The 19,445-nt window shown below is 38.2% G+C and overlaps 3 protein-coding genes across 5 annotated transcripts; all 3 read left to right on the plus strand.

Moving 5' to 3' along the window:
- Positions 1-1,339: 1,339 nt before the first annotated feature.
- LOC134823981 (arylsulfatase J-like) lies at positions 1,340-8,342 on the plus strand. Of its 3 annotated transcripts, none has more exons than XM_063835579.1 (8): positions 1,340-1,762; positions 1,981-2,728; positions 3,308-3,413; positions 3,806-4,148; positions 5,475-5,915; positions 6,058-6,808; positions 7,046-7,136; positions 7,254-8,342. In XM_063835579.1, the coding sequence occupies exons 5-8, from the start codon at positions 5,547-5,549 to the stop codon at positions 7,594-7,596; spliced, it is 1,554 nt and encodes a 517-aa protein (XP_063691649.1). In that variant the 5' UTR covers positions 1,340-1,762; positions 1,981-2,728; positions 3,308-3,413; positions 3,806-4,148; positions 5,475-5,546; the 3' UTR covers positions 7,597-8,342. The 3 variants fall into 3 exon arrangements, with proteins under 3 accessions (XP_063691649.1, XP_063691650.1, XP_063691651.1); XM_063835580.1 differs by having other exon boundaries at positions 3,296-3,413; positions 7,254-8,165; XM_063835581.1 differs by lacking the exons at positions 1,340-1,762; positions 1,981-2,728; positions 3,308-3,413; positions 3,806-4,148 and adding an exon at positions 4,543-4,655 and having other exon boundaries at positions 7,254-8,186.
- Positions 8,343-8,346: 4 nt separating this feature from the next.
- On the plus strand, positions 8,347-19,307 carry LOC134823982 (adenylosuccinate synthetase isozyme 2-like). Its single transcript, XM_063835582.1, has 10 exons — positions 8,347-8,474; positions 11,788-11,953; positions 12,455-12,583; positions 13,507-13,709; positions 15,843-16,010; positions 17,353-17,437; positions 17,617-17,734; positions 17,956-18,103; positions 18,275-18,374; positions 18,631-19,307. Exons 1-10 carry the CDS (start codon positions 8,361-8,363, stop codon positions 18,678-18,680), a joined length of 1,281 nt encoding a protein of 426 aa, XP_063691652.1. The 5' UTR covers positions 8,347-8,360; the 3' UTR covers positions 18,681-19,307.
- On the plus strand, positions 14,270-15,388 carry LOC134823983 (uncharacterized). The gene is made up of 2 exons (XM_063835583.1): positions 14,270-14,939; positions 15,121-15,388. Exons 1-2 carry the CDS (start codon positions 14,287-14,289, stop codon positions 15,323-15,325), a joined length of 858 nt encoding a protein of 285 aa, XP_063691653.1. The 5' UTR covers positions 14,270-14,286; the 3' UTR covers positions 15,326-15,388.
- Positions 19,308-19,445: the final 138 nt, after the last annotated feature.

Below are 19,445 nucleotides of genomic sequence, written 5' to 3' on the forward strand. Positions count from 1 at the left end.
ACAAGAACAAATTTGTTTACAATTATCAAAATTTGTTGAGCCCAGCAGCTTACTTCCTATCCTCTCTTCCCCCGTCGTCTGGAGCGTGTGATTTTTGTTGATATCCGAGCTCTTGTTTTTATCTTTTGGTTAACTTTCTGTGATTGGACTCGGTATTTTCGTCCCCGCCGAGTGGGACGATGCTTGCTCGCCAGTTAAGCTATACTTTAGATGACACTAATTTCTACAAACCACCAAATATTAAATATAAAATGTGTCCAGTATGGCGCAAATGCATCATTTGATAATTTCTCGACGCTGTCGTCGGGGTGAGAGTTATCTGAACCAACTGCATGCCCCTACGATTGCGTCACCACTGGTGAGCAAGCATTTGTTTGTTGTTTAGTTGTGTTGGAAGGGAACATTACTTGATTAATTCATCCATTAGGATTTTAATAACGATGAGCTAAGATATACCGTTCATCTTAGACTATTGGATCAATCTTATTATATGATTAGATTTTATAAACGAACCTGGCATACAAAAGATTGTAATGCGGAGGTTGGCTGGCTCTTCTATAATAAATACGACACTCCAACTTACAGAATGCTTGCTAGAGATAAAACAAAATATTATCAGACTATACATGCAGCATGAGTAACTGGTGGATAAGCCTTCGGTAAAAACGGATCCGGAAAAGTCAATGCGGCACTCGGGTCCTTGGTATTGTCGTCGGTATATTGTCCATTATTTACGTTCTGCTTTCATAGTTCAAACAATAGTGAGCTCTAAATATACAGCTTTAAACCGATTAAGTATGAATGAATGAAATACAATTCAAAAGCATGAGTAACTCGTAGTGATGTACGATTTCTAGAAAGTTTAAATTAAATTTGGCGCTCACAGGTCCTCGTGATCATGTGATCGCCGCATAATGTTCTGTAAATGCGCAGGGCACCTTCAAGCTTAAATTTTTCACCATACTGAGGCAGTCAACCAACGCGCGGCTTTATTTTTATGATATGATATGTTTTGATTGTTATTAATAAATACCAAAATTTAAATTTGTTTTACTAAAAATTTGTTTTACTAGTCACTCAGATGATTTTAAATCAGGACACTTAAATAAAGACACATACTCTGCCCACAATAAGGGGCCATAATTCTTAAATTATGTAACAGTATAGAATTATTATTATTATTATTTCCTAATTTAGAGCCACAATGCCAATTGTGATTTTTAAGTGGTTCAGTCAATATTTTAGAAGGGGAATATGTAGTACATTTTTGACAGTTTCATTTTATATCATTGTGATATTGTGTTTAAATTGTTTGAATACTTTTTACTTATTCAACTGTAGGTCCTCCTCCATGAAACTACTACATCGCAGAAATTTCAGGATGTTTGGTCTGTTTCTGGTAACAGTAATGCTACTCTTTCATTCTTCTTCCTCGACAATCAGTCAGAAAGATTGCACTATTAATCGCAGTAAAACTAATATACTACTAGTAGTAGCTGATGATTTGGGATGGGCTGATATAGGCTTCAGCCACAAGCCTGATGGGTTTGTGTCTGACAAAGGAATACCCGAAACTCCACACTTGGATAGAACTGCTGAAGAAGGTTTAGTTCTAGACAATCTGTATACTCAAGCAGCATGTACTCCAACAAGGGGATCATTAATGACAGGAAAATATGCTTTTAGGCTCGGACAGCTGTTTACTTCTTCCGTTATGACAACAGCGGACAAAAAGGGTCCGTCTGACAGGTTCCTTTCAGAGGTGAGTAGGTCCAAGTTTCCTACAACAAGTTTAATTAAAACTCGTTTTTATAGATCTGAATCCCTCCAATTGTTTAGTCATGAACCATTTCAGTCCAACCTCTTTCAAAAAACAAATTGTGTTTTTTAAAGTGATCGAAATAGTGAAACTAACTTTAGAAATAGTGCATTCAATTGGGTATCTTGATCCAAAACAATCATATCTATTCATGCTTTCAGGAATTATCAGAAAGTGGCTATAGAGTCCATGGTGTTGGTAAGTGGCATCTTGGCCATCAAAAAGGTAACCTACCTACACAAAAAGGCTTTGATTCTTTTTATGGAATTTATTCTGGTATGGGATCATACTACATTCATAAGGGAGTGGGACACTCTTATAAAAATGGAGTATGGCTTCATAACCAGGAAGATCATGATTTTCATTATGACTACAGGAATGGGTCTGAGTCTGTGTTCACTGAAACTGAGGATGATAAGGGTGTTCACTCTACTGACTTGTTCACTAAAGCAGCAGTCAGTAGAATAAAGGAGCACAATAAAACATCACCTTTGTTTCTGTATGTTGCATACACTGCCCCTCATTCACCTCTAGAACCTGATGAATCTATTGTTGCTAAGAGAAACAACCACATCATTGATGTGGAGAGAAGGCGCTATGCTGCCATGGTAACACAGATGGATGATGGATTCGGAGAGATCCTTTCTGCACTTGAGGAAAGAAGTATGAAGGAGAACACAGTGATAATATTTGTAAGTGATCACGGTGCAGCACTAGTTAAATCCTGTTGGGACTATGTTGGTGGGAGTAATAAACCATATCGTGATGGTAAATTTACGTTTTTTGAAGGTGGAATAAAGAGTGCTGCGTTCATCTGGGCACCGTGGCTTAATGATGGTGTAAAGGGTACTCACAGCAAAGCTCTTGCTCATGTTGTTGATATCCATTTCCTGGTGTTATCCTTGGCAGGTAATAATTTCATAATAATCATGTACTTAATGCCAGAGGGGGTAGAGGGATCAAAATCATTTTTCTAGTTTTAACATAATATGTGATAGAGCTGCTGGAGATGACCGAGAAGGAAAGAACCACATAAAAATCTAACCTTGTGTTGCTGAGATATTGCACGCAAAAGTTGGAGGTTCTGAAAATGACTGGCCACTCCCAGAAACTGAGACTTGGCACAGGTGTTTCTTGGGCTAAGTTGTGGTTTTCCTTTTTTAAGTTTTATATTTGAGGTATACCGCAAACGTTGGCATGCATTATCTCAGAAACACACGGTCAGATTTTTGGTTCTTTCCTACTCGTTCATCTCCAGCAGCTCTATCATATTATATTATGTTAAAACTAGAAAAATGATTTTTACCCCTCCCTCTTTGGCCTTAAACTCAGACTCTGAAGACCTAGATAATCTAATTATGAACATTTAGAATTCCACTTAAATTATAAACATGTTTTGAATACACTTCACATAACTTCTTCAATCCTGAGTAAAATGTAATCTTATGACCTGGTTACAAACTAACGTGAACTTAGATTTGTTTTCAGGAATGACAGAAACTATCTCGGGCATGTTTCAAATTACTGAAGGAGGATTCAAAAAAGATGGTGGAAACTCCTTGCTCAGATCTCTTCATGGTGATCATTCTGGCAGGTTCGAACATAATATGATATAATATGATATTCATTTATCTACTTTTTCTATCATGGTGGAAAATTCTTGAGATAATAATGGTGATAATTAAATCTAGAATTGATCTTTAATTTACTGTATCATGCTAATATATGACAATTTGAAAATACCCATGGCTTGGTTAGTGGTTACACGCAAATAGATTTAGGCCTTGTGGTTGTTTGTGGTCTGGTTGTGATCTGAGCAACAAGACCTTTATATTATTAATGTGTGACCTGTAGACATTCAAAAAATCACCTATTGCATTGTGATGCGACCTATAGAGTATAGAGTATAAATAAATATCATAATGAGTAAGTTCTGCATTTCCTGTTATACATACGCTACCTCACAGCAATAATTAAATTACACAGAGATACAATCCTGCACAATCTGGTTGTCAACAAACTACCAGAAGATAAGCTTGTAAAGTACTGCAGTCCCACCACCGCACAGCCTGCCCAATATGGTGTTATCAGACACCACCACTACAAACTGTTTTATGGTGATTTACAAAGTTGGTGTCACTCTCACCTCCTGACAGAACCCTGTCCTGACCTGGTGTTTGTGAGGGGGAGGGCTGCAATGTTGTTTGACTTAGAGATAGATCCGTATGAGAGGGTGAATATAGCAGCAAGTAATATTGATGTAGTGGAGAAGTTAGCTGCTATGATATTGAAATATTCTAAAGATGCCCCCTCTCAGTGGGTCGTATAGGTGAGCTGTTTGTTTTTACTTGAGAGCTATTGTCGTCGAGTTTTCCTTACATGATTTGTATTTAGATATCCCTAATAAATGTAGCCCCAAATGGTGACCGAAATGGTAAAAAGTGTATTTTTATTGGTATAATTATTGCTTAATTACATTGTTTGTTTTAATTTGTCTGCACTTGTGTCAGCTTTATAAACCTACACTATGTATAGGAAATATAATATAGGATATCAGATTAACAGTATGTTTGTTTTACTGTCAATAGATGATAATAATTCGATTCATTGATGTTAAAATGATATTATAGTGTACAAGAGTCGGGTATGATTGGACATGGATGAATAAGGAGCAAACTCAGTCACAATTAACTTATTTATTTCATCTTTTACTTTTGGTTCCTATCTTAGTTATAGTAACAGTGTTGTCTTTAACTTTTGATTCCTAACCCACGTTTGCAGTTAACCATTAAAGCTACTCTATATTATTTTTATTGTCTAAACTTAACCGTTTAAGGTAAGCTATATATAGTTTTATTGTCTATTTGTTTGTATCTTGATCTGAAACTGATTTTGGCCAACATTTTAAAATCAGCCAGGTAATATGATAAATATATGTAGTACATTTTAGTATACATTAAAGTATACATTGTACATTATAGTATACATTATAGTATGTATTAAACATTATAGTGTACATTATAGTGTACATTATAGTTTACATTATAGTTTACATTATAGTGTACATTATAGTGTACATTATATTATACATTATAATGTACATTATACTATACATTATAGCATACATTATACATTATATTATACATTATAGTATACATTATGGTATACATTATAGTGTATATATTATTATACATTATAGTATACATTATAGTATACATTATATTATAAATTATAGTATACATTATAGCATACATTATACATTATAGTATACATTATATTATGCATTATAGTATACATTTTATTAGTATACCATACTCTCATTCGTGTGTTAATTGTAAATTCTCCCCTGGATGTTGCAGTTTTACAGTTAAACAGTTTTACAGTTAAACAGTTTAATATAGTGAAGTGTGAAATGAGGCCAACATTTGGCTTCTCTACTGTACTTCACTTTCTCTATACCTTGATACCTCTTGTTGTTATAACTCACAGCTGCTGTTCACATTGCTGTTAAATGTTAGACTGCACTTCCCTTAATGTCATTAAAGTTTATCTGAAGTTTCCGAGATAACAGGATTATCAGTGCATTTAGTTGATAAAATGTTTTATATTTTCAATGGAATGTTATGACGATGACGTCACTATACCACCGTTACAGGTGTTCCACTAGATGATATCAGCACACTAAAGCAACAGAGGAGATAACAACCAAACAAGAGAGGAGATAAGAATGGTGTGTTGGTTAATATTGCTGGTAATAATGAATGTAGCAGTAATGGAACCACAAGAGGAATACTGTAGGATAACAGCACCTAATATACTACTAGTTATAGCTGATGATTTGGGATGGGCTGATATTGGCTTCAGCCACAAGCCTGATGGGTTTGTGTCTGACAAAGGAATACCCGAAACTCCACACTTGGATAGAACTGCTGAAGAAGGTTTAGTTCTAGACAATCTGTATACTCAAGCAGCATGTACTCCAACAAGGGGATCATTAATGACAGGAAAATATGCTTTTAGGCTCGGACAACTGTTTACTTCTTCTGTCATGGGACCGCAAGAGAAGGAGAGCTCTTCTCACAAGTTTCTATCCAAGGTAAATAACAAATTCCTAGCATAATACCTTTTGGGAATAATTGATTATCTCTCGAAGTTGCCAGTACAAAACTGAATGCTTTCAGAATGCCAATAAAATATTTCTAATACAATATATAATATTATATTGTATGTATCTTCAGGAGCTTGCCGAAAGAGGGTACAAAGTACACGGGGTTGGTAAATGGCACCTGGGACACAGGGAAAAGAGATATCGTCCCACTGAAAGAGGATTTGATAGTTTCTACGGTCTGTACAAAGGAATGGGGACTCACTACACTCACCACCACGTCTCCCACCCCTGGCTAGGTGAAACGTGGGGACGGCACTTTGGAGATCATGATTTTCATTATGACTACAGGAACGGGTCTGAGTCTGTGTTGACTGAGACTGAGGATGATGAGGGAGTTCACTCTACTGAATTGTTTACTAAAGCAGCAGTCAGTAGAATAAAGGAGCACGATAAAACATCACCTTTGTTTCTGTATGTTGCATACACTGCCCCTCATTCGCCCCTAGAACCAGATGAATCTATTGTTGCTAAGAGAAACAACCACATCATCGATGTGGAGAGAAGGCGCTATGCTGCCATGGTAACACAGATGGATGATGGATTCGGAGAGATCCTTTCTGCACTTGAGGAAAGAAGTATGAAGGAGAACACAGTGATAATATTTGTAAGTGATCACGGTGCAGCACTAGTTAAATCCTGTTGGGATTATGTTGGTGGGAGTAATAAACCATATCGTGATGGTAAATTTACGTTCTTTGAAGGTGGAATAAAGAGTGCTGCGTTCATCTGGGCCCCGTGGCTTAATGATGGTGTAAAGGGTACTCACAGCAAAGCTCTTGCTCATGTTGTTGATATCCATTCCCTGGTCTTATCACTGTCAGGTAATAATTTCATAATAATCATGATAATCATGTACTTAAGACTTATCAGTTATCACCGTCAACAGCTCATAAAAGTTATTATATTTTTAGTGAAAGTTGAAGAAATTTAAAACTGATACATTGGGCCTGCAAACCATTTAAACGATGATTTAGTTTGAATATTAATATTGATTCAATCTATTATGGTCTTAGAACAACTTTATTTTTTGATCAAAATAACAAAAACTGAATTTTCAGGTTGCATGACTAACTTAGTTGATAACAAAATAAACAATGAAGATGGAAGCATGTCCCTGATACGTGCTCTTAAAGGAGATCATAGTGGCAGGTTTGTTGAATGTATAATATTCTTATGTGACAAACAATATTCCCATATCACTACTTTTACATATTTCACTTTCATTTTCACTTTCACTTTCACTAACCCCAATATATAATGTTACAGAGATACGATCCTGCACAACCTTGTCTCCACCCCCCTCCCACTAAACAAGTTAACAAAGTACTGCAGTCCCACTACCCCTCAACCCGGTAACTATGGTGTTATCAGATATCACAACTACAAGCTCTTCTACGGAGACCTGGTGATGTGGTGTCACTCTGACCTCCTGACAGAACCCTGTCCTGACCTGGTGTTTGTGAGTGGGAGGGCTGCAATGTTGTTTGACTTAGAGATAGACCCGTATGAGAGGGTGAATATAGCAGCAAGTAATATTGATGTAGTGGAGAAGTTAGCTGCTATGATATTGGAATATTCTAAAGATGCCCCCTCTCAGTGGGTTGTGTAAGGTTTCAAGCTGGTCAGGTTGATTAATAGTTAGTTTTATTAACACAATTCTTGTTGTTATTATCCAGTGTTAAACTAGTGTGTTGCAGGATGGAACTGCAGGATGAAACTGCAGGATGGCTATGTAGTTCAGTGCGGCCTCTGCAAATGTTCATGTATATTATTAAAGTGATGACAAACTTTTCATCGCCTTTTATTTTCCTTCAACTCACGTTTACCACTCATAGTAAAAATCATTATATTAAGTTTCTGTGTTCTTGTTTGAGATATAATTAAACGCTGTAAATAACTCTTAACTTGCGGACAATGAGAAGGTTTAACAACCTAATTAACTTAATTAACCTATTAACAGAGGTGCAATGTACAGGGTGTCAGATTCATACACGGTGTTCTGTGTCAGAACTTCGTCTGCGGTTATTGTAAAGTTTTATAATTTATATCTGTATCCAACACTTTTTATATATTATATCAATTTCGTCGTTTCTTATCAGGCTTATCAGTTGTTTTCCTTAGATTCGGGGCTTGATTGGAAATTGGTTTTTATCATGTTCTCTGATTTATAGCAACTCATTTGTTGCTGTTTCTGTTTACAAAATCTGTCACAAATGCCTCTTTTCACGGTTTATATACCAGTTTATATATTATCTTACGCTATCATTCGCTATATATTACATTTTGTAAATAGATTAAATATTTGACCTCGGGAAATTAAGAGTTCCACCCGCCTTACAACCCCTCCTAATGTAGGATGACAGGAGGGCTCTGATGACGTCACCAAGTCACGTGACTATAGTGCTGGGCTCCCAGTGGGGGGATGAGGGAAAGGGTAAAGTGGTGGATTTGTTGGCTGAGAAGGCAAACATTGTCGCTAGATGCCAGGTTAGTAACTATTTTGTCAGAAAGGGCAGGAACCGAGAGTGCCCAATGTCATGACAATTTTACGACAAAATGTGACAATATGAGCAGGGAATGACAGGGAATGACAGGGAATGACAGGGAACGGCAGGAAATGGCAGGGAATGACAGGGAACGACAATACCTTACTCTGGAATATTATAGCGGGTTAAATTTATGACTGGGAAAATTAATGACCAGGAAAAATATGGCGGAATTTTCCAAAACCCACCAAGCATCAAAATGTATTACTATTAGTTTACATTACTCGGGAACATTATAGCGGGTTAATTTATGACTGGGAAAATTAATGACCGGGAAAAATATGGCGGAATTTTCCAAAACCCACCAAGCATCAAAATGTATTACTATTAGTTTACATTACTCGGGAACATTATAGCGGGTTAATTTATGACTGGGAAAATTAATGACCGGGAAAAATATGGCGGAATTTTCCAAAACCCACCACGTTATCCCAGTCATAATATTCCCGAATAATGTATTCGACAAACGGTGGGAAAAATCAAAAAGGGCACTCTCGGTTCCTGCCCCAGAAAGTTAGATATTGGTCAGTTTTACATTTTAAGAGAAGATATTAATAAGCCGATTAAGAGCCATTGTTAAAAAAGAGAGGCTTGTTATTGTAGTAGTAGGAGATTATTATTGACACATTACCTTCCCCACAGGGAGGAAACAATGCGGGGCACACAGTAGTAGTAGGAGATTGTTATTGACACATTACCTTCCCCACAGGGAGGAAACAATGCGGGGCACACAGTAGTAGTAGGAGATTATTATTGACACATTACCTTCCCCACAGGGAGGAAACAATGCGGGGCACACAGTAGTAGTAGGAGATTGTTATTGACACATTACCTTCCCCACAGGGAGGAAACAATGCGGGGCACACAGTAGTAGTAGGAGATTATTATTGACACATTACCTTCCCCACAGGGAGGAAACAATGCGGGGCACACAGTAGTAGTAGGAGATTATTATTGACACATTACCTTCCCACAGGGAGGAAACAATGCGGGGCACACAGTAGTAGTAGGAGATTATTATTGACACATTACCTTCCCCACAGGGAGGAAACAATGCGGGGCACACAGTAGTAGTAGGAGATTATTATTGACACATTACCTTCCCCACAGGGAGGAAACAATGCGGGGCACACAGTAGTAGTAGGAGATTATTATTGACACATTACCTTCCCCACAGGGAGGAAACAATGCGGGGCACACAGTAGTAGTAGGAGATTATTATTGACACATTACCTTCCCCACAGGGAGGAAACAATGCGGGGCACACAGTAGTAGTAGGAGATTATTATTGACACATTACCTTCCCCACAGGGAGGAAACAATGCGGGGCACACAGTAGTAGTAGGAGATTATTATTGACACATTACCTTCCCCACAGGGAGGAAACAATGCGGGGCACACAGTAGTAGTAGGAGATTATTATTGACACATTACCTTCCCCACAGGGAGGAAACAATGCGGGGCACACAGTAGTAGTAGGAGATTATTATTGACACATTACCTTCCCCACAGGGAGGAAACAATGCGGGGCACACAGTAGTAGTAGGAGATTATTATTGACACATTACCTTCCCCACAGGGAGGAAACAATGCGGGGCACACAGTAGTAGTAGGAGATTATTATTGACACATTACCTTCCCCACAGGGAGGAAACAATGCGGGGCACACAGTAGTAGTAGGAGATTATTATTGACACATTACCTTCCCCACAGGGAGGAAACAATGCGGGGCACACAGTAGTAGTAGGAGATTATTATTGACACATTACCTTCCCCACAGGGAGGAAACAATGCGGGGCACACAGTAGTAGTAGGAGATTATTATTGACACATTACCTTCCCCACAGGGAGGAAACAATGCGGGGCACACAGTAGTAGTAGGAGATTATTATTGACACATTACCTTCCCCACAGGGAGGAAACAATGCGGGGCACACAGTAGTAGTAGGAGATTATTATTGACACATTACCTTCCCCACAGGGAGGAAACAATGCGGGGCACACAGTAGTAGTAGGAGATTATTATTGACACATTACCTTCCCCACAGGGAGGAAACAATGCGGGGCACACAGTAGTAGTAGGAGATTATTATTGACACATTACCTTCCCCACAGGGAGGAAACAATGCGGGGCACACAGTAGTAGTAGGAGATTGTTATTGACACATTACCTTCCCCACAGGGAGGAAACAATGCGGGGCACACAGTAGTAGTAGGAGATTGTTATTGACACATTACCTTCCCCACAGGGAGGAAACAATGCGGGGCACACAGTAGTAGTAGGAGATTATTATTGACACATTACCTTCCCCACAGGGAGGAAACAATGCGGGGCACACAGTAGTAGTAGGAGATTATTATTGACACATTACCTTCCCCACAGGGAGGAAACAATGCGGGGCACACAGTAGTAGTAGGAGATTATTATTGACACATTACCTTCCCCACAGGGAGGAAACAATGCGGGGCACACAGTAGTAGTAGGAGATTATTATTGACACATTACCTTCCCCACAGGGAGGAAACAATGCGGGGCACACAGTAGTAGTAGGAGATTATTATTGACACATTACCTTCCCCACAGGGAGGAAACAATGCGGGGCACACAGTAGTAGTAGGAGATTGTTATTGACACATTACCTTCCCCACAGGGAGGAAACAATGCGGGGCACACAGTAGTAGTAGGAGATTGTTATTGACACATTACCTTCCCCACAGGGAGGAAACAATGCGGGGCACACAGTAGTAGTAGGAGATTGTTATTGACACATTACCTTCCCCACAGGGAGGAAACAATGCGGGGCACACAGTAGTAGTAGGAGATTATTATTGACACATTACCTTCCCCACAGGGAGGAAACAATGCGGGGCACACAGTAGTAGTAGGAGATTATTATTGACACATTACCTTCCCCACAGGGAGGAAACAATGCGGGGCACACAGTAGTAGTAGGAGATTATTATTGACACATTACCTTCCCCACAGGGAGGAAACAATGCGGGGCACACAGTAGTAGTAGGAGATTGTTATTGACACATTACCTTCCCCACAGGGAGGAAACAATGCGGGGCACACAGTAGTAGTAGGAGATTGTTATTGACACATTACCTTCCCCACAGGGAGGAAACAATGCGGGGCACACAGTAGTAGTAGGAGATTATTATTGACACATTACCTTCCCCACAGGGAGGAAACAATGCGGGGCACACAGTAGTAGTAGGAGATTGTTATTTACACATTACCTTCCCCACAGGGAGGAAACAATGCGGGGCACACAGTAGTGGTAGGAGAGACACACTACGACTTCCACCTCCTCCCCTCCGGTGTTGTGTATCAGGACGTGTCCTGTGTTATTGGTAATGGGGTGGTGGTGCACGTACCCTCTCTCTTCGAGGAGATCGACAAGAACATCGCTAAAGGTAGGGTGTCCAGCATAGTAACCTGGTAACATGTAACCATAGTAACCAGGTAACTTGTAACATGTAACATGTAACATGTAACCAGGTAACATGTAACCACAGTAACCATAGTAACATGTAGCCACAGTAACCAGGTAACATGTAACCAGGTAACATGTAACCAGGTAACATGTAACCAGGTAACATGTAACCAGGTAACATGTAACCAGGTAACATGTAACCAGGTAACATGTAACCAGGTAACATGTAACCAGGTAACATGTAACCAGGTAACATGTAACATATAACCAGGTAACATGTAACCAGGTAACATGTAACATATAACCAGGTAACATGTAACCAGGTAACATGTAACATATAACCAGGTAACATGTAACATGTAACCAAATAACATGTAACCATAGTAACATGTAATTAAGTAACATGTAACCACAGTAACCAAGTAACATGTAACCACAGTAACCAGGTAACCACAGTAACATGTAACATGTACTGCTCCAGGATGTGAGGGTATAACAGATCGTCTGATAATATCAGACAGAGCCCACGTGGTAGGAGATCTTCACCAGACAGTGGACGGACTGTACGAGGCTGAGAAACAAGGCAACAGTCTGGGTACTACAAAGAAAGGTAATTGTGTGATTGTGTGAGTGTGTGTGTGTGAGTGTGTGTAATTGTGTGATTGTGTAATTGTGTGAGTGTGTGTGATTGTGTGAGTGTGTGATTGTGTGATTGTGTAATTGTGTAATTGTGTGAGTGTGTGATTGTGTGAGTGTGTGAGTGTGTGTAATTGTGTAATTGTGTAATTGTGTAATTATGTAATTGTGTGAGTGTGTGATTGTGTGTAATTGTGTGATTGTGTAATTGTGTGAGTGTGTAAATGTGTGAGTGTGTGTTATTGTGTGAGTGTTTGATTGTGTAAATGTGTTAAACATTACACAATATTGTCTCCATACGAAAAGGGTATCCTGAATCCTGATATTATGAAATAAAACTAGCCTAAATTGTAATAATATGTTAAGTTCTGAAGAAATGTGCCAAACTAGATTGTTCCTGATTGTTCTAATATCTTATCTAAGATGTATCCCTAGACATTAATTCACTAGGTAGACAGATAAGAGGCAAGTTTGCCCACTCTGACTACAAAATTAGATTATGTTCTTCTTAACAGTATTATGACGTCATAAGATCAACTTACATGATACATCACGTACTGTGACGTAAACACTAAAGTAACCTAGTAACTGTAAACTGAGTAACATGTAACCAGGTAACATGTAACCACAGTAACCAGGTAACATGTAACCACAGTAACCAGGTAACATGTAACCACAGTAACCAGGTAACATGTAACCACAGTAACCAGGTAACATGTAACCAGGTAAGATGTAACCACAGTAACCAGGTAACATGTAACCACAGTAACCAGGTAACATGCAACCAGGTAACATGTAACCACAGTAACCAGGTAACATGTAACCACAGTAACCAGGTAACATGTAACCACAGTAACCAGGTAACATGTAACCACAGTAACCAGGTAACATGTGCAGGTATTGGTCCCACATACTCTACTAAGATGCAGAGAACAGGTATTCGAATGGCCGACCTGCTAGGGGACCCCGCTCTTCTAAAAGAGAAAGTATGCGGAATAGTGCGAGATTACGCGCTCCGTTTTCCCGATCATTCATTCGACTCAGAGGAGGAGTACAGAAGACTTGAGCTGTTTATACCTAGGATTACTCCAATGATAAAGGTTCATTTTATTTAAACTAGAATTGTAAATTGTTTAGTTTTGATATTAATGTCATAAAAGAAAAAGGCTTTTTTTATCTGTTCGAGAATTTTAAATCAGCAGATCTTTTGGCAGGAAATTTTGATTTATCACCACCTGGTAATAAAGACGAGTCAGCTGCAGTAGTAAAATGATAATTATGAAGAACTCCTTTAACTTTTGTATTGTAGCCCAGGACTAGTTGGTGACGTTAGATATTTTGTGCGGTCTGGAATAATAATAATAAAGTTATTAATATTACCTATCTGCACCTGGCTGACTCCTAACTTAAGTTAAATAATTTGAATAATTCCCAACGATACTGCCGGAATTCAAGATATTCTCTATGGATATGTGTCTGTTAGACAGGTGTTACCTCAAATAGGCTAGTCAGAAGACAACAATAAAAACAGATGTGCAAGTAACGCCCAACCCCTATTGTTAACTGTCTACAAGTGACCACTCTACCTTGACACTGTAATTACCAGCTGACTGGATAAAGTAGTTTAAATACAAACAACACTGTTCCTCTCATCACTTCTCATCTACATCTCTCAACATGAAGATATTGTGTCTGATCCCCCTCTCCCTCCTCCTCCTCCTCCTCCCTCTCTCCCACTCCTGTGGTAGAGAGAGATGGTCTGATAATGCCCTTCAGTACAACGCGTTTAACCGCAGTAAGATCCACCTGAGCCCCATGGTAACACTAGTTAAGGACCACTTTACCATGTGCTCCTGGGTTAACAAGATGTTACCGGGTAAGGACAACTTCTGGGCGTTTTACGGGACAGAATCCTACCCTGTGTTTCATATCTCAGATGACCTGAAGAAAGTGGGAGTGTTCAACTCATCAATAGTTCTCAGCAAGACCCCTGACATAACTCTGAACCAGTGGTATCATACCTGTCTCTCCTGGAACGGAGCTAGTGGAGAGTCCAGCCTGTACCTGAACGGAAAACTCATCGGAACAGGCCAGACTTCAGATGGGGTTAAAGTGCCGGGCGACAGTGAACTGTTCCTAAACTGGTGTCCGTACTCGGACGGAGTGTTCTTTGGAGGCGAGCTGTTTAAACTACAGTTCTACAAAGAAGTCCTGAAAGTAGAGCAAGTGGAGAGACTGCACCACCAGGGGATATGTTCAGATGTGGATCAGCTGTATACTGATATCATGACGCTGCCCTGGGAGTACTTCATCCTTCACGAGAAATACAGGTTTCTTATTCTTCAAAATTCTGCAAAATAAGATGCTTCACCTACCACCAGAATTATAAGCTCCTTTCATAATGCATTTTAAAACCAGTTCCAGAAGTAATCACGTGACCCCAATATGATAATCACGTGACCCCACTATAACAATCACCTGACCCCACTATAACAATCACGTGACCCCCAGGTTTAACGTACAGTTAGTGCCAGTAAAGTGCCAGAGTGAACACAGTGCCTGGAACGTGCTGTACAGCGAGAGGTACCTGGGCAACGTTATCTCCATCAAGATGGTGCAGGATCTCAAGAAGAGATGGGAGTTATTGGAGGAGTTCGCTGGTCATCTCATTGATGAGAGTCTAATTGAACACCTCATCCATCACCACGATATTTAGATGCCACGACATTTAGATGCCACGATATTTAGATGCCACGACATTTAGATGCCACGATATTTAGATGTACTGGAACGATGATTCGGAAACATTGTTGAACTAAAGATTTTTTTAAACTTTAAAAGCATAACCTTGTGTTTTATTTTGCTCACGATAGGAAATTTTGAGATCGGAAATTTACGTACTAACACTGTATAGTTCGAAAAATACCTAAAATTAGGTTTGCACTGACGTCGATATAATTATATTATGATCAAGTGTGGAATATAAGGATGTAAAATATATAAACAGGGAGTTTCAAAGGTGTGGCGAGGATTACTTTTTAAAACACCCTTACTTGGACTTAACGGGGATTAAGAAACGAAAGCCGCTAATTTTTCTTATTGATAACATGTCTGTTAATTAAGATAATCAACAAGTTTGTTGATTAAGACAATTAACAGGTTTTTTAATTAAGACAATTAACGTGTTTTAATTAATTAAGATAATAAACATGCTAATTAAATAACGACCCCAGGACACAGTACTGTACATGAACGAGGCACTAAATTCTAATAAGAAGATATTAGTTGAGGGAGCCAATGCAGCTATGTTGGATATTGACTTTGGTACTTACCCTTACGTTACCAGTAGTAACTGTACGGTTGGAGGCGTGTGTACTGGACTCGGCATTCCTCCTACCAAGGTACTTCACTTTCACTTTCACTTTCACTTTCATTTTCACTTTCACTTTCATTTTCAATGTGAGGTTTGATTACTGGACTAGGGATTACAGTTTTGTTATAAAGTTGGCTCATGTAGTTACTACTGTAGTGTGTCTAATAAAAAGTACTTAAAATGAACAAAAGAGTAAAACTTTGCAACTATGAGTCATCTCAACCGCCATTATTAAATAAATTAAATTGTTACTAGTCCTATACTATAATGTTGATAACAGTGTGGGTTGTCTGGTATATTAGCTTTATCAGTGTACTTTAAGGGGGCATACCCCAAAACAGTGGTTTGTGCCGTCCAGACCAAATGACCTCATAGGCAGTTCAGTGACCTTCTAGCGCACCGTTTCCACACAAAAAAAATTATTTTGAGAATTCCCATTTTTGTAATCGAGCATTTCCTGGTTAAGAGTGCAATTTTCGGAAAAAATTATTTTGTGGTTGAGACGCTATAAGTTAATCATTTCTTGCGGTATCGGGTTGAAATTTTGCTCGCCGTTTATTCACATCTATGTCAAGGTGTGTGTAAAATCTTGATATCGTATCTAAAAAGGCTGGTGTGTTATGAATTTTTAAAGTCAAAAAGCTAAAATTGTCCTTTTCAGGCTTATTTTAACAAAAAGTCAGTCAGGGAAGATCGGATTATTTGATGCTTGACATCAAATTGTTCTCTGAATTCTGGCGCAGTTTTTGATGCCCTCAAAAATGTTTTTACTCATTCACCTTCTGATCTATTGGACCTCAAAGCCAAACAACAAATTTAGGCACATTTTTCGTTTTTAATATTTACTGATTTTTCTAAAATTTTGATAGGAATGTGCTAGTGACTCTTTGAAGGGTGCAAAATAACCGCAACTAGCACATTTATATATGAGTTATGAACAACAAAACATCCTAGAATGCTTCCCTTTGAAGTTATGGGAGAAAATGTGATTTTTTGGCTTTGCAGATAAAAAATCACATTTGCTACTTGAAGGGAACTACATAGGTTACACATTGAAGTAACAACTGGTGAGTGTAGGTAAGTAGGTGAGTAACAACTGGTGAGTGTAGGTAAGTAGGTGAGTAACAACTGATGAGTGTCGGTAAGTAGATGAGTAACAACTGGTGAGTGTAGGTAAGTAGGTGAGTAACAACTGGTGAGTGTAGGTAAGTAGGTGAGTAACAACTGATGAGTGTAGGTAAGTAGATGAGTAACAACTGGTGAGTGTAGGTAAGTAGGTGAGTAACAACTGGTGAGTGTAGGTAAGTAGGTGAGTAACAACTGGTGAGTGTAGGTAAGTAGGTGAGTAACAACTCACACCACCTCTTCAGATATCAGATGTGTTAGGAGTAGTTAAAGCTTACACCACACGAGTTGGAGCGGGAACATTCCCCACCGAACTAACTGACGATATAGGTTAACATTCTTTAAATATTTCAAATACCTTAGACTGATAAATTTAATTATTTTATATGTTTTTATCTAATTATTTCTCTTCCCCATTCATCTCATCATATCCAAATATCACAATAAAACTTTCACTTTCACTTTCACATACAATTTCACTTTCAAATTTACTAATCTGCTAATTTCAGGTAACGCAATGGCTGATATTGGACACGAGTACGGAGTAACAACCGGACGTAGACGTAGGTGTGGGTGGCTGGATCTCATGGTGCTCAAATACAGCCACATGGTTAACGGCTTCACAAGGTACTTGTATAATGTACTATAAAATGTATAATGTATAAAATGTATAATGTATAAAATGTATAACTCATACTGATAGTTGGATAATACAGCCACATGGTTATTGGTTAACGGCTTCACTAACTCAGGTACATTATTGTTAAGTTAACAGAAATCACATGATATTAACATAACTCATTACTGTGCCGTTTCTTAATGTATAACTAATCTCCCACTCTCCACAGACTAGCAGTTACAAAGCTGGATATTCTTGACACTTTTAAAGAGCTGAAAGTGTGTATAGGATACAAGTTGGACGGTAAAGATCTCCTCTCTTTCCCAGCTGATCACGCCTTGTTGGAGAGAATTGAACCTGTTTATACAACTATCAAGGTTACAGATTGCCCTCATTATTACCGAATGAGAGCAGTAAAATTTCGGGTTTTGTAAATGGGAATGTATAGTATTAATGATAAAATGTTCAGGGTTGGGACTTTCCACCTGTTGACTGCAGAACAAGTTTATTAACTGAAATAATTAATAATCTAATTAACCAATGTTCAGGGTTGGAACTCCCCGACTGTTGACTGCAGAACATTTGACTCTCTCCCGGATCAAGCTAAGAAATATCTCTCAACTATCGAGGAGTTTCTAGGTGTCAAAAGTAAGTTTCTAATTATTGTCATAATCTCCGAAACGAACTGTCTGATTATTATTATAATACACAGTTCCAATTTTATTATTTAGCATTATATATATATATATATTTCACTGTGATGGAAAGCTGCAAACAGCTGAATAACCGTGAACGATGTTTTCCATAATATATATATTGTTAATATATGTTAATATATGTTAATATATGTTTTAATATATTGTTAATATATTTTCTAAAATAATTAACATCCGATCTGTTTCAGTTGGGTGGGTCGGAGTTGGGCAGTCACGTGACTCAATTATTATCATCTGATGTGTCACGTGATAATACTGATAAGCTCGATAAGGAAGACACTATCCGTGGGAGGGCGCTGCAATTCGTCCCTGTTCTAACCGACAGAACTAATTTATTAATCACCCATCTAAATATCAAAATTAATATCCTTACTTGATTTGTGCCTGTATATTATGTTATCAGACTGTTGATTAACTCATTAAATAACTAATTAATTAATTAAAGTACGCTCATTATTTGAGTTTCTATTATTCATAATTAAGTGATCTGACAAACCTTTCAGTCCATAAATTAATAATTTTTACAGTTTACAGCATCGCACCAATTTTAAGCTTTAGCGATGGGCTGCCTTCAAATGATGCATATTCATAAATTATATTTATTATTATAGTTGTAAGTTCTAGATTTACGTTTGGGTTATTATAACTTGTGTGCATGTTAGGGGATATTAATGTAATTAACCAATTAGCTAATTAGGTTCTACTTATATATTTGACGGGGTTCAATTATTGTAGCTAAGGGTTTTTATCTTCATCTTATATTCGAGTATTTGGTTTTTAGGTTGTAATATATTGTTAAAAGTTCTCATTTCCTTTTTTGTGTGGTTTAATAATAATACGTTTTATGTCGAAGATCGTTTTTACAAAACAAAGTTGTTTCACTTCCTTTTTGTCAATTATGATAGCCTGAAATACAAAATGCGTATTGTAAATGAAATTACAATTGATGTAACCTGTGACAGTGTGGCAGCACTGTTTGTCACACGATTAAATATCATCATCA

This window comes from Bolinopsis microptera, chromosome 12 (genome assembly GCF_026151205.1).
Source record: "Bolinopsis microptera isolate Bmic1 chromosome 12, MBARI_Bmic_1.0, whole genome shotgun sequence".
Lineage (NCBI taxonomy): Eukaryota > Metazoa > Ctenophora > Tentaculata > Lobata > Bolinopsidae > Bolinopsis > Bolinopsis microptera.